The 23,329-nt window shown below is 44.9% G+C and overlaps 1 protein-coding gene across 1 annotated transcript in view; it reads right to left on the bottom strand.

The window, feature by feature from the left end:
* LOC135399452 (uncharacterized) overlaps window positions 1-22,210 on the bottom strand; it is a 43,800-nt gene extending 21,590 nt beyond the window's left edge. Inside the window, exons 1-14 of the mRNA XM_064631242.1 lie at window positions 22,190-22,210; window positions 21,158-21,199; window positions 19,180-19,230; window positions 15,370-15,402; window positions 13,064-13,105; window positions 10,738-10,779; window positions 9,429-9,470; window positions 8,909-8,950; window positions 8,356-8,397; window positions 8,153-8,185; window positions 7,370-7,414; window positions 3,758-3,787; window positions 1,086-1,154; window positions 120-161 (exon numbers count right to left, since the gene is read on the bottom strand). Of these exons, the coding sequence (XP_064487312.1) occupies window positions 120-161; window positions 1,086-1,154; window positions 3,758-3,787; window positions 7,370-7,414; window positions 8,153-8,185; window positions 8,356-8,397; window positions 8,909-8,950; window positions 9,429-9,470; window positions 10,738-10,779; window positions 13,064-13,105; window positions 15,370-15,402; window positions 19,180-19,230; window positions 21,158-21,187 (543 nt within the window). The 5' untranslated portion in view covers window positions 21,188-21,199; window positions 22,190-22,210. The remainder of the gene's footprint in view (window positions 1-119; window positions 162-1,085; window positions 1,155-3,757; window positions 3,788-7,369; window positions 7,415-8,152; window positions 8,186-8,355; window positions 8,398-8,908; window positions 8,951-9,428; window positions 9,471-10,737; window positions 10,780-13,063; window positions 13,106-15,369; window positions 15,403-19,179; window positions 19,231-21,157; window positions 21,200-22,189) is intronic.
* Window positions 22,211-23,329: the final 1,119 nt, after the last annotated feature.

The raw sequence follows: 23,329 nt of genomic DNA, 5'->3' as shown, positions 1-23,329 counted from the left end.
TAGCCACAGTTGCTTCGCGGCGCTAACACGGAATTTAAAAAAAAGGTTCGAAATAGTATCCTTCATAGATTTCACACAAGTTGCCGTCTATGCGGATGCTACGTGTAATCGTATCTTACCTCCAAGCTGTAGTTTCCAAAGTCCCTCCAAGTCGGCAAGTCCTGTGTGGGCAAATCAATTCAAAGATGAGGATTCAACGTTATGAATGGCAAGTCAAGACAAATAGCATTGAAAACGAAAGAAGACCCGCTAGATAAAGAATGAACTTACTGGCAAAACGCATTCTCAAGTGAACCACACTGTTAAAACAGAGCTCCACCATATAACACGCTCCCAGCAAACCATAATCTACCCCATTGTTTGTGGGTGCAATGGAATAATGAGGCACCTCACAGTGAGGAGCGAAGTGCTACGGGATCCAATAAGGTTAGAAGTGATTTTAGGGCGGAACGGTGATGGGCTGAATTTGGCCACGGACCAAGCAATCTTGACATAATGAGAGGGCGAGAGTCCAGGTGATTTAGAGACACTGAGGGTGGATCTGAAAGCTTCATAGGGCGGGCAAACCGAGAAGGATGTATTTAGAAATACCGACAGAACCATTGCCATTACGATTTGGAGTACAGGCTATTACACATGATTTTGAGAAGGTTCGCCAGATCCTGAGAACGACAATACGAACTCACAAATTTTCTCAAGTTAGCTTCGTGGCAACAAAGGGTACAACAACAAACAGGTACATGGATAAAGTGTTTCACCGCAGGAATTGCGATACCCTACCTCAGCGCATCTGGGTTAATATATGAGTGGAATGGCGATGAAGCTTTGTGGCAGTTATTAAAACACTACTCATGTTCTCACTCTCACACACACACATAAATGGGATGATGATGTGGTAGTTCATTCCTCGCCGTTATGGCGGTACACTGCTCCCTTGCGCTTGTGGATGGGATGAGAAAGGGAGGACGATGGAAAGATGTCCTATTAGAGTTCGTTCATGTTCTCAATTGACAACGTCGCTTTTGAAAACCCACATGTTAAAACTTGATGCATTGACAATGAAGAAACGTAATAACGTGGCTTACCCTGGCCAAGGTGAGAGTTTCACGAAGCTCTCTTGACGGTCTCAGTCTTAGTAGTTGATTGCACAGCGTCTACATCATTACACTTTCAGTTAGTAAAATCGCTCCAAGAGCATACGTTCAGGCAGTTATGTTTCTCTTTCTAAAGCGCTATTCTGATGCTAAAGGGGCACTAAAATGCAAAAACAGCTTGATCTCAAATGAAAGTCAGTGTTTCCGTTAGTATAATACAAGCAAAATTAGCTCACACAGCGTTATCGTTTTATGAGACGTTATACTGACCTAGGTGGTAACTAAAGCTTCCACCTTTTCAAACCCTTCTTTTTCTTAGGGTGGATTATTCATGATTCCGAGTAGGGTGTGCTTGGTTTCTTGGTGCTGTCTTTTTTTAAATAAACATGCTCCTCACACCCACCTAGGATGCCAAATACATGGTTCTATAAACAACATTGTCAGTCAGTCCATCCTGAGGGGCGTGGCGGCAATTTCGACGTCCTCTCCATCAGTAACACTTAAGAATCCACGGTTCTGATAGGAGAGTCCTTCATACCCTTAATGTTTTGGGACGTGATGGTAGCCAATTAAAAAGGATTGCGCAGTCTTTGAACATGGTGGCATTTTCCCTGCACAGCCACTAAGGCTCACTCCTGAACCAACCCGTTTTCTGACTTCCTCACTAGTCAATCACAACAGCTCCTAGTACATGTGCTGAGCTTTAAAAAAAATTGACGATTCTTTTTTTTTACTTTTACGGAACGAAAAGGACTGCATCGTATCAGACGCTAGGACCAGCGCAGTGTAACATGACGTAACCTTCAGGGCAAACCAGGAAGGATAAAAAAAATATCCAGACTGGATTCCACCCTAACAACCGCACGATATAGCGTCCATGGAGTGTTACCGTGCCTTTAGACGAGCGACGTTTCCCATAACACTCCATCGGAAGCTGCGAAAAACGATCATAGTTTTCTGCTGTCACGTGAGCGCTCAACGTCGTGCCTTCGCGTGCACTGCAAACCGTGGGGAATATCCTGCGACACAGCGACAGGATATTCTGTAGCAGACGACAGGGAAAGATCGGTGAAAAATAGCGGTGTCATCTACTAAGTGCGCAGTGCACCACTCTTCATATTTGGTTACCGTGTGAATGCTCAATATAATACGGGGAGGAACTTCTGCTTCGTCAGCAGTATTTTTGCTTTTTCTTCCACTCCAGTCTTCCATAAACAAAATACAGAAGCCGACACTGAAAATTTTTGTTTAAGTTTAATTTGTACAAGCTTTCGCGTGGAGGTCCACGCTTCCTCAGGTACTATGATCAGGTTTATGTGATCTACAGGACTTGACTCCCCTCTTCGTATACGCATCTACAGTCTTCCGTAAGAACATCGCTCGTGTGAACACACGGTCAGTGTCCAGTTTTGTGGAGTTCCCGTACGAAGTTCTTCTGGAAAGTTGGGTATTTCATACGAGTGGCAAGGGGGGGGGGGGGTCCATGGATAGTTTCATGCATACACCTTGTACAGCAGTTACCCAGCAGTAATGCGATACAGTATGCGTGTATTCACACGAGTGACATCTCCACGGAATATTCTAGTGGAAGAAAAAGAAGAAGAAAACTGCTCACGATGAGGATGCGCCAATGCGTGCCATGTTGAGCATTCGCACGGCGCCAGAATATCAGAAACGGCGTATCGTGCACGTAGCAGACGACACCATAGTTCCTGTCGTCTGCTATGGAATATCTTGTGGTTGAGCCGCGAGATGTTCCCCATGATTAGAAGAGCAAGGACATGACGGCAGCACAAAGCTATGACGTCTTGAGTTGATGAAAGTAGAGCAGGTGCCAGGTGTACTTATGCTCAATTAAAATATTAAAACTCCACTGGCAACTACCACTTTAAAACAGTTAAAATCATAGATTTTCGAAACCCATACCGATTTCTTCATCAAAAATGAAATACCGTGACATCCAATCCCGTTATTTGTCAAGACGAGCGTAGCAATCAGGAAGTGGACGCGGATGTTTGTTCGTGCGTTCTTTATTCTTTTTGATATGCCAGTATTCGAAGTGCTTCCTTACTTCCCAACGTACTTCATTTGCCAGAGTGTTCGGGGTGTCTAAGTTTACCGTGTGACCTGTTTTTCGCACGTGTTCGCAAATCTGAGTTTGTTTGTCAGTGTCCTTAATAATAGCGAGCGTTAGTAGACACCTACCGGTAGTCGGGTAAGCTACCGCGCCTATATCGCAATCTATTGACAGATAAAATTCTGAGTCACACTTTCGTTGTTTGTTTTATTCGTCACATCTAGTCTCCTGAATTTCATCTCGCATATATCAAAGTGAACTTGCAGAGAAAGAGTTTGCAATAAGCTTGGACATTCAAATGAATATGACGAAGCGACATTTTGTTATTTCCAAGAAGGACTTCACATAATGTTTCGAAAAACGCTGGGGTAAGTGTGCGACTTCGGATAATAAATATTTCAAGGTCACTAAGTTTCAGTTATGTGTTTTACTTGTCAGGATATATACATCCTCTCAGGATGCTTATTGATCAGTCCTCTCATACCATGCAAGTTCTGAAGGGTTTCGTCAAAAAAATAAGGAACGTTTAATACCTCTAAAGAGCATGCTTTTTAGAAATATGAGAAAGCCTTCGGCTTTTGCTTACCCATTTGGCCCATTCACCGAGTTCGTTGCCCTTTGCAGGTTCGCAAGAAGAGAAAACAATGAGATTCACACGTAAGGCTTAGGTTATGTTTCGTAGTACTGTGTCTTTGTTAACAAAGGCGCCGGAACACTGTTTCATTAATCAAATTATGTCTACCTATTTACGGACAGCCCAGTTGTGTGATACACTATTTTGACAAAAAGCGTAGAATTATTTCTCAGAAAAGTAAAAGTTCAACAAGAGAGATCGCATGATGTTATACGGGGTGGTCTATGCAAAATAACAATTTGTGTTATTGACATTCGAACAACGATATCCGCTAGAAGCGGTCTTTTTCTCTATTTTACCATTATTAGCAAGGCCGGAGAGAAATTAGGATTCTCAGGGGTGACTCCGGATGAGTCCTGCCCCAGGCCCCCTCCTCATGTCTCCTGGTGCTGGCAACCGTCGGGCCTTGGGTAGGGTGGGCCCTCTTGGGCCCTCTCGCCGGCCCTGATTAATAGACCACTTTGTTTTAATCATAGTGTTTGAGTTGTTTTATCGCGAAAGGCCATATTCTTGCCCCTGGTACTTTGGTTGAGTCTCAGAGTAAACTCTAAAGTCCTACTTTGCACATTTCCTGTCGCGAACAGTGTGTTCGTTTATGTGAATGTGGGAGCGACTGGCAACAATGTAGGAGATAATCTGTTGACGGTGAGTGCGCGGCCCCGTGCTTTCTAGCGTTGCTTGGTACGTTAAAAATGAATTCACACAAGCGTTTCTTGAGGCGGCGCCGCATCCGCGGAGATGCGAAGCGCTTCCAACCGTTTTTGGAGAACCGCTTCGTGCTGCAACTTTGGCGCGCGCCTCGGCAAGCGCTTCTCACTCCAGCCAATCGGAGCGCTCGCGGACGGGCGAAATTGGTTTCCTTTGGCGCCGGCTGATCTCCCAACACAACAGCAACACCGCGCGGGGGCCGTTTGTTCTTTTTGTGTGTTTGATGCGACCGTGTATAAATATATTGTCATCGAAAGTTGTTTGTTGTCTAAATAATAACTTTATTTTTAAGATGATCAATGGGGAGTCTTTGTCTTGTCCCGCATGAGGATTTTTTATGGAACTGCTGCGAAGAACACCAAACAAACCGCCTTCACTGTGGGATGTGAGTAAGTATGTCGCAGATCATCTGTGACCCATATTTCGTCCAGGGCGGTACCGGAGTGAAGAGTAAATAATTATTTTCCCCTCAATAACGTGTACTGCGTGCGACACCGCTGATGAGGTTACTATTTCGTGACGACTTCCACGGTTATCCACCATGCGGCCCTGCTGTCGGCTAAAGCGTCGCATTATGCACGAGAGCTGCAAGCTGGAATCTGTGAGAACAAATGCTGGTTCATGGAGTGTGCGGATATTCAGGAGTAGGCGAATGAAATACTTCGGTTTTCTCATTCGCGTCTCACTCCACTGTCCGAAAGAAACCATTTTAGAGCCGCGTTTTCCAATCAGAAACTGAATAGTCGTGAACGAGAGTACCCCTGTTTTGGCATCGGGTATGCCGACGCTGATTAGCATGATCACAGTCCAGCAGCTACGAAGGATATAGATTATCTTATATATTTTTGGTATTGCCTAAAACCGCTGTAAAGTGAAACATTAATCGTCACGTGTTAAGATTCCATCATGCGGAACATGGATTTGTGGTTACACACACGTCATCAGCTCTCATTTCTTCATACTTTTTGTACTAATTAATTTTGAACTCTTTTACATCGCGCTTTCGATCGCGAACACTTTAGAACACTTGGTATCGCACGTGTAAAACATCGCATGCAGCCAGATGGCTAGCCTGGTTTCTCACGTTCTAAATAGATGACGCACGAGCCGCCTCAGGGTTGCCGCATCATCAAGTTCGAAATTTTTGCATGGTGCAATCTTCGAAATTAGATTGCTAAGGAAATGCCGTACAAGTTACACGTTCTCAGAAACGCACACGGTTTCTACTAGTCTACCATTTTAATTTTTTTTTACAGTCGCTTTATCAGACCCCAATCTTTGACTCGCACATAACAAAAAAGCGTTATCGCTAGTTTTAAAGGAGCAGGAGTCCGACAACGACAGTGGGGGCCCCGGTTTTTTTACATCTGGCAATCCGTCGAGGACAGCGAGATCAATTCTTAAACTTTTCGAAGAGAATAATTTATTATTTTATTTTTTATTATATTTCTCGGGTGACCATGAACGGCGAAATGGAATCTCTACGCTGCATCCATGATGACACAATGATCGGCTTAGCGTCAACAGCAACTGCTCAATGGAGATGGAATAACTCTATGCGCAAAGGGACCACGGACAACTTTCCAAACGAATGTACGCTTGATTGAAAGCCGCTGACGTGTCTGCCTTTCATCTATCCGGATTCCTCGTTATCCGGAAATCTCGCTAGAAACAGTCAATGCGGGATAAACAAGGGTCGAATGTATTACGAGAATTTGTTGAACGTCTCACCTTATCGCGTTTTCATTTTCTTGCTGAATGCTTATAACCCCGACTTAAATTACAACTCACGTCAATACGTGCTATTCGTTGCTTTATCTGAATATCATGCATTCAGCTGTTAGAAAACCCGGTTGAAAAATAATCTGTTTGTTATGCGAGGAAGATATTTGTGGTTCGTTACGCTGCCTATAGAAATTTACGGCACATAATTTAACAGTGACGCTTTCGTGGAGAACTGAAAAATCTAGAAAACATCATGTTCTACGGCTGCATATCTCTAGTGTAAACTTCTGACTTTCAAAAGCGTGTAGACGGAAGACGGTCTACACACTTATAAAGTATGTAAAGGACGATGACAAGGAAAGAGGAAAGACAAAGCAGCTTTTTTTTTGGGGGGGGGATATGTTTATTATATATAAAAAATAAGAGGGAAAGGTTAGCCACCGGTATGGCGGCTTGCTATTCCCAGGAAAAAAGGGGAAAAATAAAGGCAAACAAAAAGAAAAACAAAGGAAAAGGAAAACAAATAAATAAATAAATAAATAGCAGCTTTTGGCATCTCAAGTAAACAACGTGCGAAGAATGCGGACGCCTCTCCTGTTATTTGGATCACCGTTGTGTTGTTCTGTATTACTTAAAAGTACACTCCGTCACTGCAACATAACAATGAGTATTTTATCATTTTTATGATGCAGTGACGGAGTGTACTTTTGGGACGAACATGCCTCTCCTTGGGCTTGGACTTTTTTTTTTTAAATGTTGTATTTATCGCTTGAAACGCGATGGCGCACCTGCAACACCGTGCCGACTGTTCCTACAGAGAAGCCGCCTCTCAGCACGAGGGATGACATCAAGAGAAGCTGTCGTTTGAAACCCACACCCATCCTGTGAGCTCTAGTTGTACGCGTATCGTGCGAAGGACCTGGTGGCAGGGATTTTAACGTTCCATCCTTTAGGTGCCGGGAGAGTCGCCGTTCATAGCGTCAGTAAGTTTGGGGTCGGTCTGCTAAACGTACTTACTTCACGCACGTCGGATACGATCAGGTATAGCTGCCTTTGCATTAGCACTTTGTCCGTTGGAGAACAGTTTGCTGAAACTCTTTAATATAGCACAAAGTGGAACGTGCAGCTTACCTCTAGAATTGGAATTCCAGATTGTCCAGACATTGTTAGGAGAGTCTGGTTGAGACAGTCGAGACATTCTAATTAGAGATAGAGGGCAAAGAAAATAGGGCAAAGACCCAGACAGAAAACAATCTCCCACGGACGTCCGAAATAGATCCCAATCTTCATATCGGAATACCTCCGTGGGACTCCCCTGGGATATTTATGGAGGGACATCCGTAGCCGTAGGTCCGCGGAGACATAGCGGAAGTCTTGTTGCGTCTGTTTCACGGACTGTCCGATTCAGCTCCGTGATGGGATGCTGTATGAATCATGTATTGCACTGTTCTTTTTCTTTTCTTTTTGCTTTTTTTAAACACCCAATTTTCCCTCATGGGAAACAAAGAGGAGCAACAGAAAATAAAACGACCGGCGATCGTGGGGGATACAAAAAAAAAATGGCACAAAGACGCTTTAGATTCCACTACAAAGCATATGCTGACCTCTAAAAAGAGATAAAGTAACACTCGCAAGATACACGCTGCATCCCAAACAGCTCCTGCTTACGTCCGTATCTCCTGGTTATGTCTGCAAGGTGGACGTTTGTAAGAAGTTCGAAGCCGGGCCTAGTGGATCTCCGTGTGTATCCGCTGGAGCAATTTCATTATTTTACGGATATCCCTATCTTCGTGAAAGTATATCCGATGGACATCCGTGGGACAGAATTTTCTGACTGGCGATTCCTCCAAAGCTACCGACAAAAATTTGCTACTCTTTGAATAGCACGCAGAATGCCTCATGTGTGTCCCTTACCGAGGTCACTTCCTCTCCGATTGCAGCCGCTGCCTATATAGGATCAAAACGCGGGCAACAATGGGGTGAGTCATGGCATAAATAAAAGAGAAAACAACGACCTCACCAGCTGATATTATTACTAGAGGCTTTTAAATGGCTAAATAACTAGAAATATTCATTGACTCATCATTCACAAAACCGCTCCGGGATCGCTTCATTACCTTGCGAACCTGAGACACGTGCCCAGTCCAAAGAGAGATAACCTGCAAATAAAGTCGCAAACCCAGTCATACTCTGCCGTGTGTAATTACCGAAACTGGACATTGCTTATCGCATTGGTATTACAACGGCCGTTCACCGTCAGTGAAACGAAAATTCTCGAGTTCATCATTTTAAGGCTCGCCAGACATTGGTGCAGAAAGAATGAACCAGTCCCGTTCACAACCCGAGATCCCCAGATTGGAAGATAAGCTCGCCTTTTTCACTTAGTTAATGTTAATGAACGGAACCTACTGCACACTACCGATTATGGTGAAGGTTTGCAGAAAGAATATCTCATTATTCTTTGGCGTACATCTGGCACCTTTCAAAATGTATATCCTAGTTAAATAAAGAAACGGGTCGCGGGAATGTTAGCATTAACACGTTGAAATCAATACCGTAATGCACGCAAATATGTGGCCGTGGAGTAACCGCGATTAGCCGACGACAACGCTGCATGTATATTTTTGAGTCTCCAAGTAGTTGAAAGTGTCTCGGAAAATATATGCGTACCAAAGCGTTTGTCTCCACCTTCACAGCCTCTGCGTTGACGAACTGCAAATAGAACGATTCATTCTCTGAATTGCATTATTGCACAGTGTGATCATTGAAATTCAATTACAAACAACGGAATTACGTCTGAGCTATGCTGGGAGGATGTAGACTTGCACAACCGATTCTCGCCTCTATAACTTCGATGTTGAGCGGGACAGGTGTGAGTGATTAAGGCTACATACTTTGAACAGTGTAGAGGTCAACACTTCCCTTATCTCCCCATGAGCGAAAGTTGATGTGTCAAATGCACGCGACAGTCAGAGACCGAACAAGAGGAATATCATTTTGAAAAAAAAAAAAAAAAGACCTATGAAACCATCATATAGCTTCTTGTCCCTCACTCCCGCTTACGTCCAGCACGTGCAGTAAGTAAGTGAGCATTGCTGCAATGTCCTGCAGTATTTACTGCAGATGCTGTAACTGAGCCCCGTGACTGGTGAAGACAAGGGTAAGCTGTTCATACCACCACCTAAGTTACCTTTGTTAGTTCTGCGAGGGCTGCAACGTACTCGAACAAAGCCTGTAAAAGAACCAGTTTTATTTCCGCTTAAATGGCAACAATGAAGATGGAGTATTTGTCTTTCTTTCTGTCCCGTACCAAAAGTTCGACAGTGAACAACACATTGGACTTAACCGTAGGGAAACATCGTCTGCTCTTCTCCTGTATCATGTGAACGAATTAAGATTACATAATTGGTTAATCTATTCAAATCCGTACTGAAGAAAGCATGCCGTTACGCGAGCACGCGCGTGCACTCCATATGACAAGTGCAGGGTCGGATGACTGTCAACAAGGCTGTTCTTATGCTCGTTGGTGCAATCTGTTCAGTTTGAAATGCGCCAAGTACGAGAAGGACTGGGCATGTCAGAATAACACACGAAAGATGTACGGTGGCAATGTATGTACATTTGCGGCGAAGAAATGAAAGACACTGGCCTTCGTTAATAAGTAGTGGAAGCTTGCGGAGTCTTTCACGATATTCTCGTCTATCCCATCCTTCTCTTAAGTTGCGCAGTTCAAACTGAAAAAAAAAAAAAAAAGGAGCGAAAGAAAAACGTAGCACGTGGCTGTCACTTGCCCTCGCACTTTTTCGTGGTGCAACAATTGCAATGGCAGCGAAATGATTATCAAAATCGTATCGAACATTGAGGAAAGTTTCATGCACTTTGAGATAAAGTGATATAGAAAACATCATCATGGAGGGCGAGCGTCGTAGATTGTTCTCCTTCGTTGGAGGGCCGAGCAAAGGAGAGCAAGTGATTCCTATAAAACATCGGCAATTGCCGAACAAACTATGTAAATATTCTACCGCAGGCGGAAAATTATTATTGGCGCAGGTCGTGCCAGCTGGCATTAAGAACGTTGTAACTTTCCGTTATGTAGGATAGAATGCTAGCACAATCATTCTGCCGCATCTGGCCATAACTCATAATGCAGAGGCGGCACCGCATGTTTAAACGCATGTGTGCATCAGCCTTTAGAACAGCGCGAAAAAGATGCGTTCCTCTTGCCAATAAAAAAAAGATCATTAAGGGTTTGGAGGATGAAATTGGGGATAGAATTACATCTCCCCTGTCATCATTAGCGGGACGTGTTGAAATATTTAGGTTCGTTCTTCCTGTTCTCTGTTGGTGCTATTCGGATCGAGTTGTATCCAGAGACACGCAGCGCCCTCGAACATGTTAGCGAGCAATACACACATGTATGGGACAAGCTAGATTCTGCGACCTTGAAAACATGAACCAGCATCTAGATGTAAGCCATTGTAAATCTGAGCAATAATTACCGCTTCGGAGTCATCTTCCGCCGGGTATTTCTGGGGTTCGATCTGTAGAGGGTAATAGTTAAAAGGTAAAGGTAGCATGAAGCAATGAACCCACAGAAAAGCGGGCAAGCACTACATTGCAGACGTTAAGTCATATTGCGCTTGGCATCATACCGCCGAATTGGTATTTTAGATCTGAAACCCACGACCTGCTCCGTCGTGGGCATGGAGGAAGGAAAGAGAGGAGGAGCCCTACTGCTCGGAGAAGTGAAGCCGAGATTGGCGGCCACTCCAGTGACATCAACGCTCGCTTTCTGGTTTCGGTTACATACATCTCTATGGGAGCCCGCAACGCATGTACAGGGTGCCCCACCGAAAATGAGCCAGGGGCTAAAGCAAAAACGGACTGCTCTACAGGAATGGAACCAGCTGTACGTGCTTGGCAGTTGTGTGGTCTTATATGGTCATATGTTTTTAATCGCCCCTTGTCAATTAATTAGCGGTAATTAATTTTCTAACTTTTTAATTATCGCTTTTAGGTCTAATACCCCTGTCACACGGGCATTTCGATCCTTCTCGAATCCGATCTGCATCGAACTTCCCGAGCACGCTCGAGTTATGACGCTGCTACACGGCCACTTTCAATGCGCATTGAATCGTTGACGGTGTCGAGAATATAGGCAAATGAATAAACGGAACTCATTAATTTCGCGTTTCCTATATAACAGCGATATTAGTGGTTTTATCGTATACCGATGTAAGCATCATTTGTAGCTTCGCGCGCATGTCCGTCTTAAGTTATGACAGTTCACCGGGGTCGAGGATGCAAATGGCGGCCGTCGAGCCGTCTTGAAATTCTCAATCCTGTTATGGGAACTGTCTTGAGTCAAGCAGGATCAAAGTTCGATCCTGCTTGGAAGCGGCCGTGTAGCACCATCCGATCTGCATTGGGTTCAAGCAGGTTCGGTCGAGCAGGATCGAAAATGCCCGTGTGACAGGGGTGTTACATATCAATGGGGAAGGTGTAACACATGTTGAAAAAGACACAACTGAAGTGGTTCGAGGTCGCTACGGCTTGTGGTTCTGTTTTTTTTTTCCCCGGGTTTAAAAGGTGGTTTCAGATGCTGGGCAGATCGCTGCCCACAAATTGGCTCCCGCGCGTGACGGTTCCAGCGCCCTCCGGCGTACATTCACCTTGAGATTAGCGCCTGGAGACCATCCTTGGACCACGTCACACAAGAGGAAGATATTTCACCTGTTTCACGGCACATCTGTCAGAGTGCACCGGAATTATCGCCCGCGGGTGCCGAATTATGGGGAGCGCTCCGTGGTGCGCACCGGCTTCGGAAACCAATTTTTAAACTCGCGAAAAAACGAAATCACAAGCCATAGCAACCTCGAACCACTTTAGTTGCGTCTTTTTCGACATGTACTACAACTTCCTCATTGACCTGTGGGAGCTAGGGACAATTGAAAAGTCAGAAAATTAATTACCTCCAATTAATTGACGAGGGGCGATGAAAAATATATTTTTGGATAGACCACACAACTGCCAGGCACGTGCAGTTGGCTCCATTTGTGTAGAGCACTCCGTTTTTTGTTTAGCCCCTGGCCCTTTTTGGTGGGACACCCTGTATAGCTTCGGAGTACTTGTAGAGGTCTGGTGGTAGCGCGCCGAAGTGGTCCCCAAAATGGCGTGTGCAAAGCGACCTCATTGGGCTATTCAGGTAACGTGACCCTCTCGCGGCTCCAAAGAAGCTACATCTCATCTCCTAAATCCTCACGTCACTTGCCCCACGCTTTTCTCTTCTGTCGAAGAGCCGTTGGGGCCCCTCCTTTTCTTCTGTCCACCATGGTTGTGGGTTTGTATTGAATCATTAACGGACGCGACGCGAGATGGCGCCACTGCATGTGTTCTTGCTCTGGGTCGATGGTGTTGGTTGCAAAGCAGATTAACTTCTTTGATGGTTACATTTATATTTTTCTGAAGGCAAAAGCAATGAGTTGACTGACTGTCAGCGTGCGCTGCTGTGTACGACAGTTCTTTGCATGACTGGGTGAACAAGGGGGAGTATTCCTTGTGTGGAGGAAGCGCGAGGAGCGAGACAGCATACACGAGGTACAGGATACACTCCCCAGATTGAGGATGGTTTCCGACAAGGTGTTAGAAAGCGTAGACACTCAGCGCGAGAGAGCTCAAAATTCCCTCTTTCATTCAAATAACTGCAACAAGCTTATTGGCTGAAAATGTGGTGTTGTAACGTTAGTGGAAGTAAAATTTGTTTGTATTTTCTTGCACCCTTGCACGGGCAGGGCGTCTTCTTGAAAAGAGAACGGAAGGACTTACCACAACATGCTTGAAGAGAGATGTGCCCTCGCATGCGTTAACCTAGGTGAGAAATAAAAGGATAATGTTCCGTGCAGTAGTGGGTCGAGAATCTCTGCCATGTAGAAATACCCCACCGCTAGCTATTTCTATCTCAACTCCGGTATCTGCAAGCGGGTAGCTAATTCTGTGTTAGGTGGCAATGTCACTTCGCCGCATCAATGAGCATAGGATTGATGTAGTGTAAGAAACGGTGGACGCTGTTCGGGAAGGGTTAGCTACACTGTAAATCTGACACCCGTCGCGGACCTTTTGTGTACCTCTCGGAAGCAGTGGGACCCGTAGGATGAGGTACACAAGCGGTCTGTTGAGAGAGGGTGACAGCGAGAGGGGGATAGGAAAAAAGCGGTCGCAAAACTCGCGCACCGCTCGAAAATTGTGCAGTTTCTATATTTCTACTAGAGACATAGAAAAGCGCTGGAGTTTCGGTTCCATAGCGGAATCGGCTCCTCGGGGTTAGGCTCTACAACACTGCAATTTCGCGGTCAATCTATTCTCACCACTAACTATGAAGATTAATTATGAAAGTTAATTAACGGCTACATTAATTGCTGATACACCCTTGATAATCAGACTCTAACATGAGTATAGATATATTCAACGACTCTTCGAAGAAAGTAAATCGCCAATTTATGAAAATTCTGGAAAATTACGTGACACACCCTGTATATCCCAAACTACATTTTGGACTGTGCTTTGAAAAGGTGGTTTATTGTTTCATTAATACTTCAATATCCTACATCATTCAAAGTTCCGTCCGTTTCTTGCGCATGCGACAGGAACCTCAGTGCCTCGCATTGCTGCGGAGCGGTCATCGCAATCGATATCACCCGAAGGTTGTTGGAATGTATGTTGCAACAGGCGTGCATCAGATCAGTGCTCGCCTGGTGGTCGACCATGAAAGAGCAAACGAGGATGCGATTTTGCGTCGTAAGGAGTACGCTGGTTGTGTGTTTGTTGGCCGTCTCTGAGCTTTCCCGAGGTGCTGATCAGACTTCAGTTATATTCAAGCCAGGACTGTTGTGCTGTATATCCTATCGAGCAGGAGCTCCAGATCGCGCTCTGTCAGAGTAACGGCATCTCATTCGAGACGATGGCTGGGCTATACCGGTGAAGTTACGGCTGCTCCGCTTATGGCCTTACGTTGGCCGTCTGTCTAGGGTATTAGTTCGTGTTGCCTCCGCAAATTTCAGTCTCGACTTTGCAGGCATCGTTGTGTGAAGCGCAAAGCTGGTTAAACCAACATTTTGTTGCTGTGATGATTTTACTCAGCTGTACGGTTCGAACATTGCTAATTTGTGCTTGAACACTCCATTTCAGACACCTTTCGGTTCAGTGGCTCAGAAACTTCGCTTTCTTTATGCCATTTGACTAACTGACATCCAACTGACCTTTTTCACATTTGTGTCGTATCTCATCGGCGCTACAGCGAACCACTCTCGGCGTGCGCCAAAACAATCACACGTGGGTATAGCATATATGACCAAAACTGTTCTTGGAGTAAGGCCGACACGTTCGCGCTCTGTGTCACTGGTCCCCAATCCAGTCGTTACCATTCAGCGCCGTCTATTGAACACGGAGATAACCTGGTCCAGCGCAAACCCAAGGTCATCGGCGCCGCCGTGCATGCGCATGCGCAGCTGTGAAAAAAGGTCTATTGGATATTAAATGTCCCGTGATTAATCGTAGGTCACCAGAAGAACATGGGCGGACTGCAGCGAGTCATAATGACTGTCCATTGTCCGATGTCTTGTGGCATTGAAGCTTGTGTGCGTGTGTAAAACGCTTCTTGACAGTGTGCGCGGAATGTTTTGTATGTATGATGGTGCCAACACTGTATACCACTTTCAAGGTACGTATTTTCAGAATGAAATAGTTTGTTGTGTAGAGCCTCATTTCACACATACACCAGTGCGGCACAACAGTGTTAAATTTTACCGACACTTGACAACACTCTCTCTGATTAGCAATCTCGATATATGCGCCACGACAACGAAGGGAATAAGCTTTCGTGGAGACATTGTGCTACAGGATTATGGAATTACAGGTTTATCCACCGTTTCGTCTCCAAATCGTTGGCGCCCTGCTTTGGAAGAATAGTTTCTTGCTTTTACGTGCTCGACTTCATAAAAAAAAGTCATCCATTCATTAAATGTATTCCTTTCGAACTTTTTTCTCAATCTAAGTCCTAGGCGGGAAGCGACACTCTTTCCCTCAAGCAATGGTAACACCAACAACGTTACACCAATAGGATATATTTCACATACCTTGGGTTCGTTGATGACATCCTGCAGGGTCACCTGCGTGTTGCGGGAACGGAAGCTGCATCTAAGCCATCTACTTATATTATTAATGCACAAAGAACAAAAAAAAAAAAACTTGAAGGCCAGCATGATCGCAAATTCCACTGGTCAATCGCAAGCGAGTACATCAATCCGCTACGGAGCAACAAAATCGGGCACACATATGGACCAGGGACTGCACCACAAAAGCAATGGCGCTTCAACCAAGATCCTGCATTTTTAAATCAGAAGTTCACCGCATAGCGCGCTCTTTGCCAACCACCATCCCCAGTGACAGTACCCCCTGATTGGAAGGCGTACGCCTTTTTGTGACACTTATGCGGTTATCCTAATTGTCAAAGGGTGGTGGTGGTGGTTGTGACGGAACTACTTGTCGTAGCCGGCCACGCTCACTCGAGCAACGTCACGCAAGGGTGCGTGCGTGTTGGGCCAACTTCTCAGTGAACGTCTGAGGAAAACCGCGCATTCCCCGTGCTTTCCACAAATCAGGAGTGATAGCTGTATATTTTTTGCGCAATGGTTCCCCTTCAGTGCGCTATGTGGTGAAGTTCTCTTATAAGAGTGTTCCTGCATCCGGCACCGTATTTTGTGGACCCTATTCCATACAGAACCCAGCGGAGAAAGGCGTTGCTAATTGGTCCGGTTAGAAGAAATGAACTGATCGGAGCGGGTAGGCGCGGTAAGCGTTCTTCTTCTGGGCATCGTCCTCATCATTGGCATGGTACTTAAAGGGTTTGGTGTGACGTGTTTAAAGGTTCATGCGAATTTTGGGTCAACAGCCCGGAAGGAAGAGAGGGTCCGTACGGCGCTCTACGGCCGGAGTGAATGGCCGCTTTGTTAGAGTGTGGAGGAAATTATGTGAACGGAGTGATATAGGCTCCAGACCTATTACAGAAAAATGGGAGGTTCGCGAACACGTGGACGAAACGGGACAACAGGCAAGAATTGGCAAACATAGCGAAAGATAAGGAGGTTAGTGGTTACGTGGGAAAAATTCCTGAACGAGCAAAGTTTTTTTTTCTTTTTACTATTTGTAACTGCAAAGTTGCGGCAGGCAATAAAGAAAGCAGAAAGCAGTGGCCATGCAGAACATAACAGATGATAATGGCCACTGCTTTCTGCTTTCTTTATTGCATGCCACAACTTTGTATTACAAATCCTAAAAAGAAAAAAAACTTTGCACGTTCTGGAATTTTCCCCACGTAACCACTAACCTCCTTATCTTTCGCTATGTTTGCCAATTCTTGCCTGTTGTCCCGTTTCGTCCACGTGTTCGCGAACCTCCCATTTTTCTGTAACAGGTCTGGAGCCTAGATCACTTCGTTCACATAATCCCCTCCACACTCTAACAAAGCGGCCATTCACTCCGGCCGTAGAGCGCCGTACGGACCCTTTCTTCCCTCCGGGCTGCTGACCCACAATTCGCATGAACCTTTAAACACGTCACACCAAACCCTTGAAGTACCATGCCAATGATGAGAACGGTGCCCAGGAGAAGCACTGTTTCGAACAGCCTCTGTTCGAAATGTCGGCGGCTTCTGTCCTGAGGCAACTGCCTTCCTACATCTCTACCGGTTCGCTGGATTTCTACCCACCTAGAAGGGCAACGAGTATTCCACGCCAAGCGAGTTCCAGTATAGAACCAACAGTCGTAGGAATCGCTGGCTAGTTGCTGTAAGGAGCGTCAGTTCACATGCATTGTTTTTACTGGCACGGTGAGATATTTTGATAATGGCGATCATGTCCTTCGACTGTCAGTATACAACCGCCATGTAACGAAGCCACAAAACCAGTTTCAGGACTATGTCGCACTTATTTTTTTTTATTGCTGACATCTGAAACACTGCTATACAAGGAACTACATTGTGCTCAGCAAGGAACCAAAGGGGTCGGGCAAGTTAGCGTGTAAGTTTAGCACTGTTAAAACAGAACTTCAGAAACATAGCACGCTCATAGCCAACCATCATTCCGAATGATATCATTCTGTGCATTGATCTGTTGAAAATGGGTGGAGCCGCCTATCTGAGAACATTATGCTTGTCCCAGATAGACGCCTCCTCCCTATTTTGTACAAATCAGGACACAGAATGATATGATTCGGAATGATGGTTGGCTAGGAGCCTGCTATGTGGTGAAGTTCTGTTTTAACAGTGTAGCACCGCCAACCAGAGATACTTGCACTAGATAGCGCATTTCCAATCAGACGCAAGACGTTCGTGCCTAACGACTTGTGTATGTCGATACCTGACGACGATGTCAAACCTAACGATTGTCTTGTCCCGTGTTATATGTCCGTCTGTTCGTCCCCTAGCTTGTCTGCACCACAAACATTAGGATATTCACCTGCAGACAGCTGACATGTCATTTTGGGGTAGGTAATTGGTGTCAAGGTTGCGCGGACGTTCGAGGCCGACACTTGACGGCACTTTGTACTCGTAATCAGTACAATACGCTTTCGCTCTTTCCGCATTCTTTTTTCAATCTTCTCTGGCTACTTTCGCACGCAACGTGCCAGTCTGAAAAGCGGCCCGCGCTCATTTTGAGTTGAAATGCGAAGTTCATTTGAATCCTGGCGCCAGGGGCGACACGTACATGCAAATGGTCCGTTTAGGTTCTGAAAGCCATGCTGTTTTAACGCACTGCACATCCGCCGTACTCTTTTTTTTCGAAGCTTAAAGAAGCTTCAAGAACGACGTGCACTAAACAGGTCATTATGCCGAACTGTAACATAGAATTATGACATTTCCTTGTCGGACCGAGAACATTTCAGCATCTCCTGGTATGGTATATGTGACGATCCAATACAGGACAGCCGGTCTGCTGAGAACAGTATGGTTTTTAATTGTGTTCTGCTCTATATAGAAAGACATAGATATTCATTGCGCCAGCAGGAAGCATATCGCATAAGGTATGAACATTTTTCTTGTCTTCTTAAATATACCAGGTTGCTCATCGGCACGCTTTCTGCACAGCAGTGCGAAAATTAACGTGCCCATTGTTAAATGTACTACGATATACAGATGCTCTACCGTCTGGAAGGTTTCGACGCACTTTTTTATCGTTGATATTTACATGTGCGACACTGTTGGCGTCAAATACCCTCCACTCTCCCACCCCCCACCCCCCTGTGCAAGAAGGAACCAAACTACGCAACAATAACATCTTTCGCCTTTACCAACATGGCTGTCGTCATCCGCCATTCACTGATAACGACGGACTGCGCGACAAGGTCCTCGATCGGAGTAAAACTGTGTCGCTCATTTCCAGTTCCCCTCGGCTGAGCCAAGAGTTTCGAAAACGCAAATTTCACTGGGCATGCTTCGCCTAGCGACTGATTGCGAAATACTTGTAGAAATCTTGAGAAAACACGTGTTTTTGGCTGGGATAGTGTGTTATGGCTATGTGCTTCCGAATTCAGGAAGGAAAATGCTGCCTTTGGTTGGCAGTTTCTCGAGATTAATTATGCAACTTAGCTTAATTAATACGTATCACGAACGCAAACGGCCTCAATGTGTGGCACAAGTCAGTATGAATTGTTAATGAATTTTAAGTCGTTCCATAAGTTTCTGAAGTAAAACCCACTTTTAGGATTTCAATTGCTTTCTCTTGTGGAGCACCCTGTATTACAACGTTACAAAACATCTCTTACGTTTCATTTTATCATACTGATCTGATAAAATGTGATTGCTTTTGGTGAGATGCTAGTGCGAACGTAATCAACGCCGAGCACCCATTCTATTATTTGGGTGTCACAAATTCTGCAGTATGATTTACCTCTAAAAACAGTTGCAGATCCTTCATGGGTCCACGGGACTGGTTAGCGTTCTGAAAGTAAATTGACAATGTTAACCAGGCTAACGACAATATTTCTATTGAATCAGGCATTACCCAAGGCTCCGTACACCCTAAGACAAAAAGGAGTAAAATGCGGAGTAATTGCAGCTTCTAGTCCCCTAGACTGCAATTAGTCCCAATTTTAGTCCCTTAACCCCGGCATTCACTCCCCAGGAGCGCAAATTGTCACTGAACTTGGCAAATGCAACAGTCTACGTGAATATGTGCTCGTGGTCAATTAATTTGATGGCATATGTCTGCATAACTCAGCTAACTTATCAATTTTCTACCCACACAGAGTAAGAAAATGCGCTTCTTTCTTCGCAAAACGTGCCATATAGGTATGTCGCGAGATTTTATATCACTCGATATATCATGGTTGACTTTTTGATTACGAGTATTTTGATGGATGGACACAAGCTATGTACCTGGGACTCTTAGAACAGAGCGTGAAATGCAGTCTCCACTCTGTAACATTCATTTACTCCCGGGCATTTATTCCCGAAAGGGACTATTTTTTGTGGCAATGCATTTAGTCCCCAAAAGGAGGAAAATTACTCCTCTTTTTCTTAGAGTGCTAGGCTTCCTGTTATTCGTGATATGAAGTAATGGCCCACCAACTAACAGTTCGTCTACTGTCAGGCTGTTCGCAAATGATTCCGTTATATATGGAAAAATCGTTTTTTTGTTTTTCCTTTGATCAACGTATGTTACAACTTGTGAACGTGTACACGAGTGGTGCGTAAAAATGCACATGCACTATTAGAAAAAAGGATGGAGCTGTTACACCTTTTAAGAGGCAATAGGTTGTCGCATATGCTGTGCCTAAAACGTTGAAAATGTACTACCTGCTATCTATGAATGATAGGGTTACCGCTCTGATTTGGTGAGCGAGGAGGGCGTACGCCTTTTTGTAGCAATTTAGAGATATGATAATTGCTTTTACCACCCTTTTACACCCTTTATCAGACGCTACGTTAACCTAGGTGATAACTCTAGACGTTGCCACCTTTTCATGCCTTTTTCTTTCGCTAGGGTGTGCCATTAAACCTACATAAATGTAATATTCCCTTATGTGGTCACCGTATAGTCCTCGTGCCGCGGATGATTTTACGTACACGATTAATGACACGATCATCCCCTTCCCTTACTGTTATAAATATCTTGGCGTTTCCGTTTCATCCAACAGTACATGGAACAGTCACGTTGGACACATTTCTACTAATACAGTAGGCGTTGATTTAAAAGAGCCCCTCCTCACCTAAAGCATCTGGGACACACTTGTTGCGTACGACCAGAACTGGAGTGCGCCTGTTCTGTGTGGGACCCTTCACAAACTTATCTGTCCGGGTCCATTGAGCGCATCCAGAACAGATCTGCCCGTTTCAGCGCTAACGACTTCTCTTTCTGCACATCTGTATCGTCATTAAAACGTAACTACATTTTCACTAGGGTGTCTGAATACTCCCCCTGCACCACACAATCACAGAGGGGGCTACTACAGCCCGCAGGAAGAACATTTTGTATGGGAGAGAGTTCAGGATTTTAATTCAGTCCTTAAGGTTATTTACTGGACGACTCTCGTAAATCGTTGTTCGGCATGATTGGCAAGAAGGAAAGAATTGCGAGCGCATTTTATTCATAGAAAAAGCGCAAGGACAACCGTGCCATCGTTTGTCTGGAAGTGCCAAAGAAAACCTGAGACTGCACAGACGGCCCCAAAGCGGCACAGTGTACTGAAAGTCGAGTGCAATGTGGGCGGACGGGTAGGTGGATATAAGGCCTTGAACAGGCTCGTGAAACTAAAAATATTGATAAGACACATACCGTCCACCCTTATTGCACTCGACTTTCAGTACATTGTTCTACCTGGGGGATCTCATCTCTTGGAGAAACATAAACGTGGAAATTATCTTACCTCTATGAAGGCATTCACGGCGCTCGCCATGTAATCGATGACCTTGGAAGGAATAAGACAAGGGTGCTATGTTCATTGATATAACTGGAAAGGCGGAGCGTCCAGGTCTAGGATCATGCGGGAAGTGACAGTGTTTTTGCTCTGTCATCCCAGTATACATGCGCCTCTGAGAACCCTAGATATGTCGCACAGGACAGGAACCACATTATGAGGTAGCGGCATGGATATCAAACACTCTGCGAGGACCAGCATTATCATTGAACCAAAGTGATAATGTGTGCAGGCAAATATCACGGTGGTGACTCTTAGGAATGGCTGCCGCGTTCCAGGGGCTGTGATACTTTCATAGATGTGGTCCATTATCTCACGCACATATCGTATTGCACACTGGAACACTGAGGGGAAAAAGAGTTGTTCTCCTGTGTGTAGTACTTGGAGTGATGGGAACCCTCCAACACACGTACGCGTTAAGCTCTCCAATTTCGGGACTTTTTTTTGCAGTTCCATTTGCAATATCGAGCGGATTTCTTAGTGGATCTGACTAAGTTCGCTACGGGCTCTCTAATTCTGCAAAAAAAAAAAACGATAGGTTGACTTGGGAAATTTTGGAGTTCAATTAAAGAAATTCAATTTATTTTAATTAAAATCAAATGAAAATATTTTTTCAAGGTGGCGAATTCAGTTGCCACACAACTGCCGTTTACCCCGTATTTTTCCGTCGCCCCGTTTTTTTATCAAGTCCGAATGACACGTTTTTTGAAACACCCTGTACAGTATTGCTATGGCAATTGCTACTTTTCTATTTCTGTGCCATTGGGTTCAGCTGCTTTTCAATACGGCAGCCAGCAGAAAGATAAATGCGGCGAAATGGTGTCAGTACGTGTTGGTACTTTTGATCGGCAGGAATAGAATCATCACCTTGTTACATTTCTATCCAACATGGCGCAAGTTTCCAGATCCCCATACTAGCTCTTGCTGGCACTTTTTTTTTCTTTTCCCTAGAGCCTGTACTGCTGACTTTTCCATAATTACCTTTTCTGCCGCTTCTGTATAGTTCTCCAAAGCCTGGAAGTATACAGAAGGACAAAGTGGATTTAAGGAACGTTTCGTGATAGTGTAACATCGATACCGCACAACCAGGAACCACTGAGAACTAAAACTGATAATTTGTTCGTCGCAGTATTGCACCCACAGTCTCCACATTTTCCTACATATTATACAGTGTATGCTATGTGGGGACAAACCGTGTTATTTTCCTTTGTGTGTGGTGAGCGACATAACCGGTAGATAGCCTTCCAATACCGTGCGCACCCAGGAACCTTCCTAACATACCGTCAAGGCATTCCTGGTGAGGGATATGTCCTGCGAATGGTATGCAACCCTGGGTATATTCGCCCTGAGAGCAACGGAGTGCGTTGAACTTGATGCACTAAAATGCTGTATAAAGCTATTTTATACAAATAAATAAAATTAAAATCCGGTCGGGTTGGTGATCCATACTAAAAGCGAGAGAGAGAAAAAAAAAGCATTCCTATGGGGCAACGAAAAGGACAAAGGTCGAGACAAACACAGCACTGTACTGCCTACCGAAGACTTTTATAATAGAACAACCCTCTCCCCTTCCTTCTCCTGTCGAAAATCCCAGAACTGCCGAGCCGCGCACCTAGGTCACGAGAAAGTTCATCACCTTATCGTGATCTTGACGTTAGGAAGTAGTGCCTTGCACCCAACACACGTGGCCAAATGTTCCCCCAAGGTAAATGATGAAAGATGGAAGTCACTGAAAACGTCAGCCAACTGTAGGACTCGAACCCACATCTTCTGAATTACCGGCCCAGGGCTCTACCAATTGAGCTAAGCTAACACAACTCCCCAGAGACTTTCAATGGCGCGTCATCAGAAGGGACAAACCAGCCACTCTCTCCCACTCATCCTCCTCTCACTCTTACCTTTTTTGCTAACTCATACACACATTCATACGACGGTATCGACGCAAGCGGCATCAGTTGAAGTCCATTGGAAGTCGCTAGAGAGCTGAGCTAGGTTAGCCTAGCTTGACATAAAATTCTAGTGCATGATAAGTCCCTCGATGTCCCGAAAGCCTGTATTTCCTGTTTAATCGTCATTATAATCCCAGAACATTACCTTCGACAACACTATACGCAGAGTGTG

Source organism: Ornithodoros turicata, chromosome 7, assembly GCF_037126465.1.
Source record: "Ornithodoros turicata isolate Travis chromosome 7, ASM3712646v1, whole genome shotgun sequence".
NCBI classification, from domain to species: domain Eukaryota; kingdom Metazoa; phylum Arthropoda; class Arachnida; order Ixodida; family Argasidae; genus Ornithodoros; species Ornithodoros turicata.
Note: the sequence above shows the minus strand (reverse complement) of the source record. Positions and strands in the feature narration are given on the sequence as shown.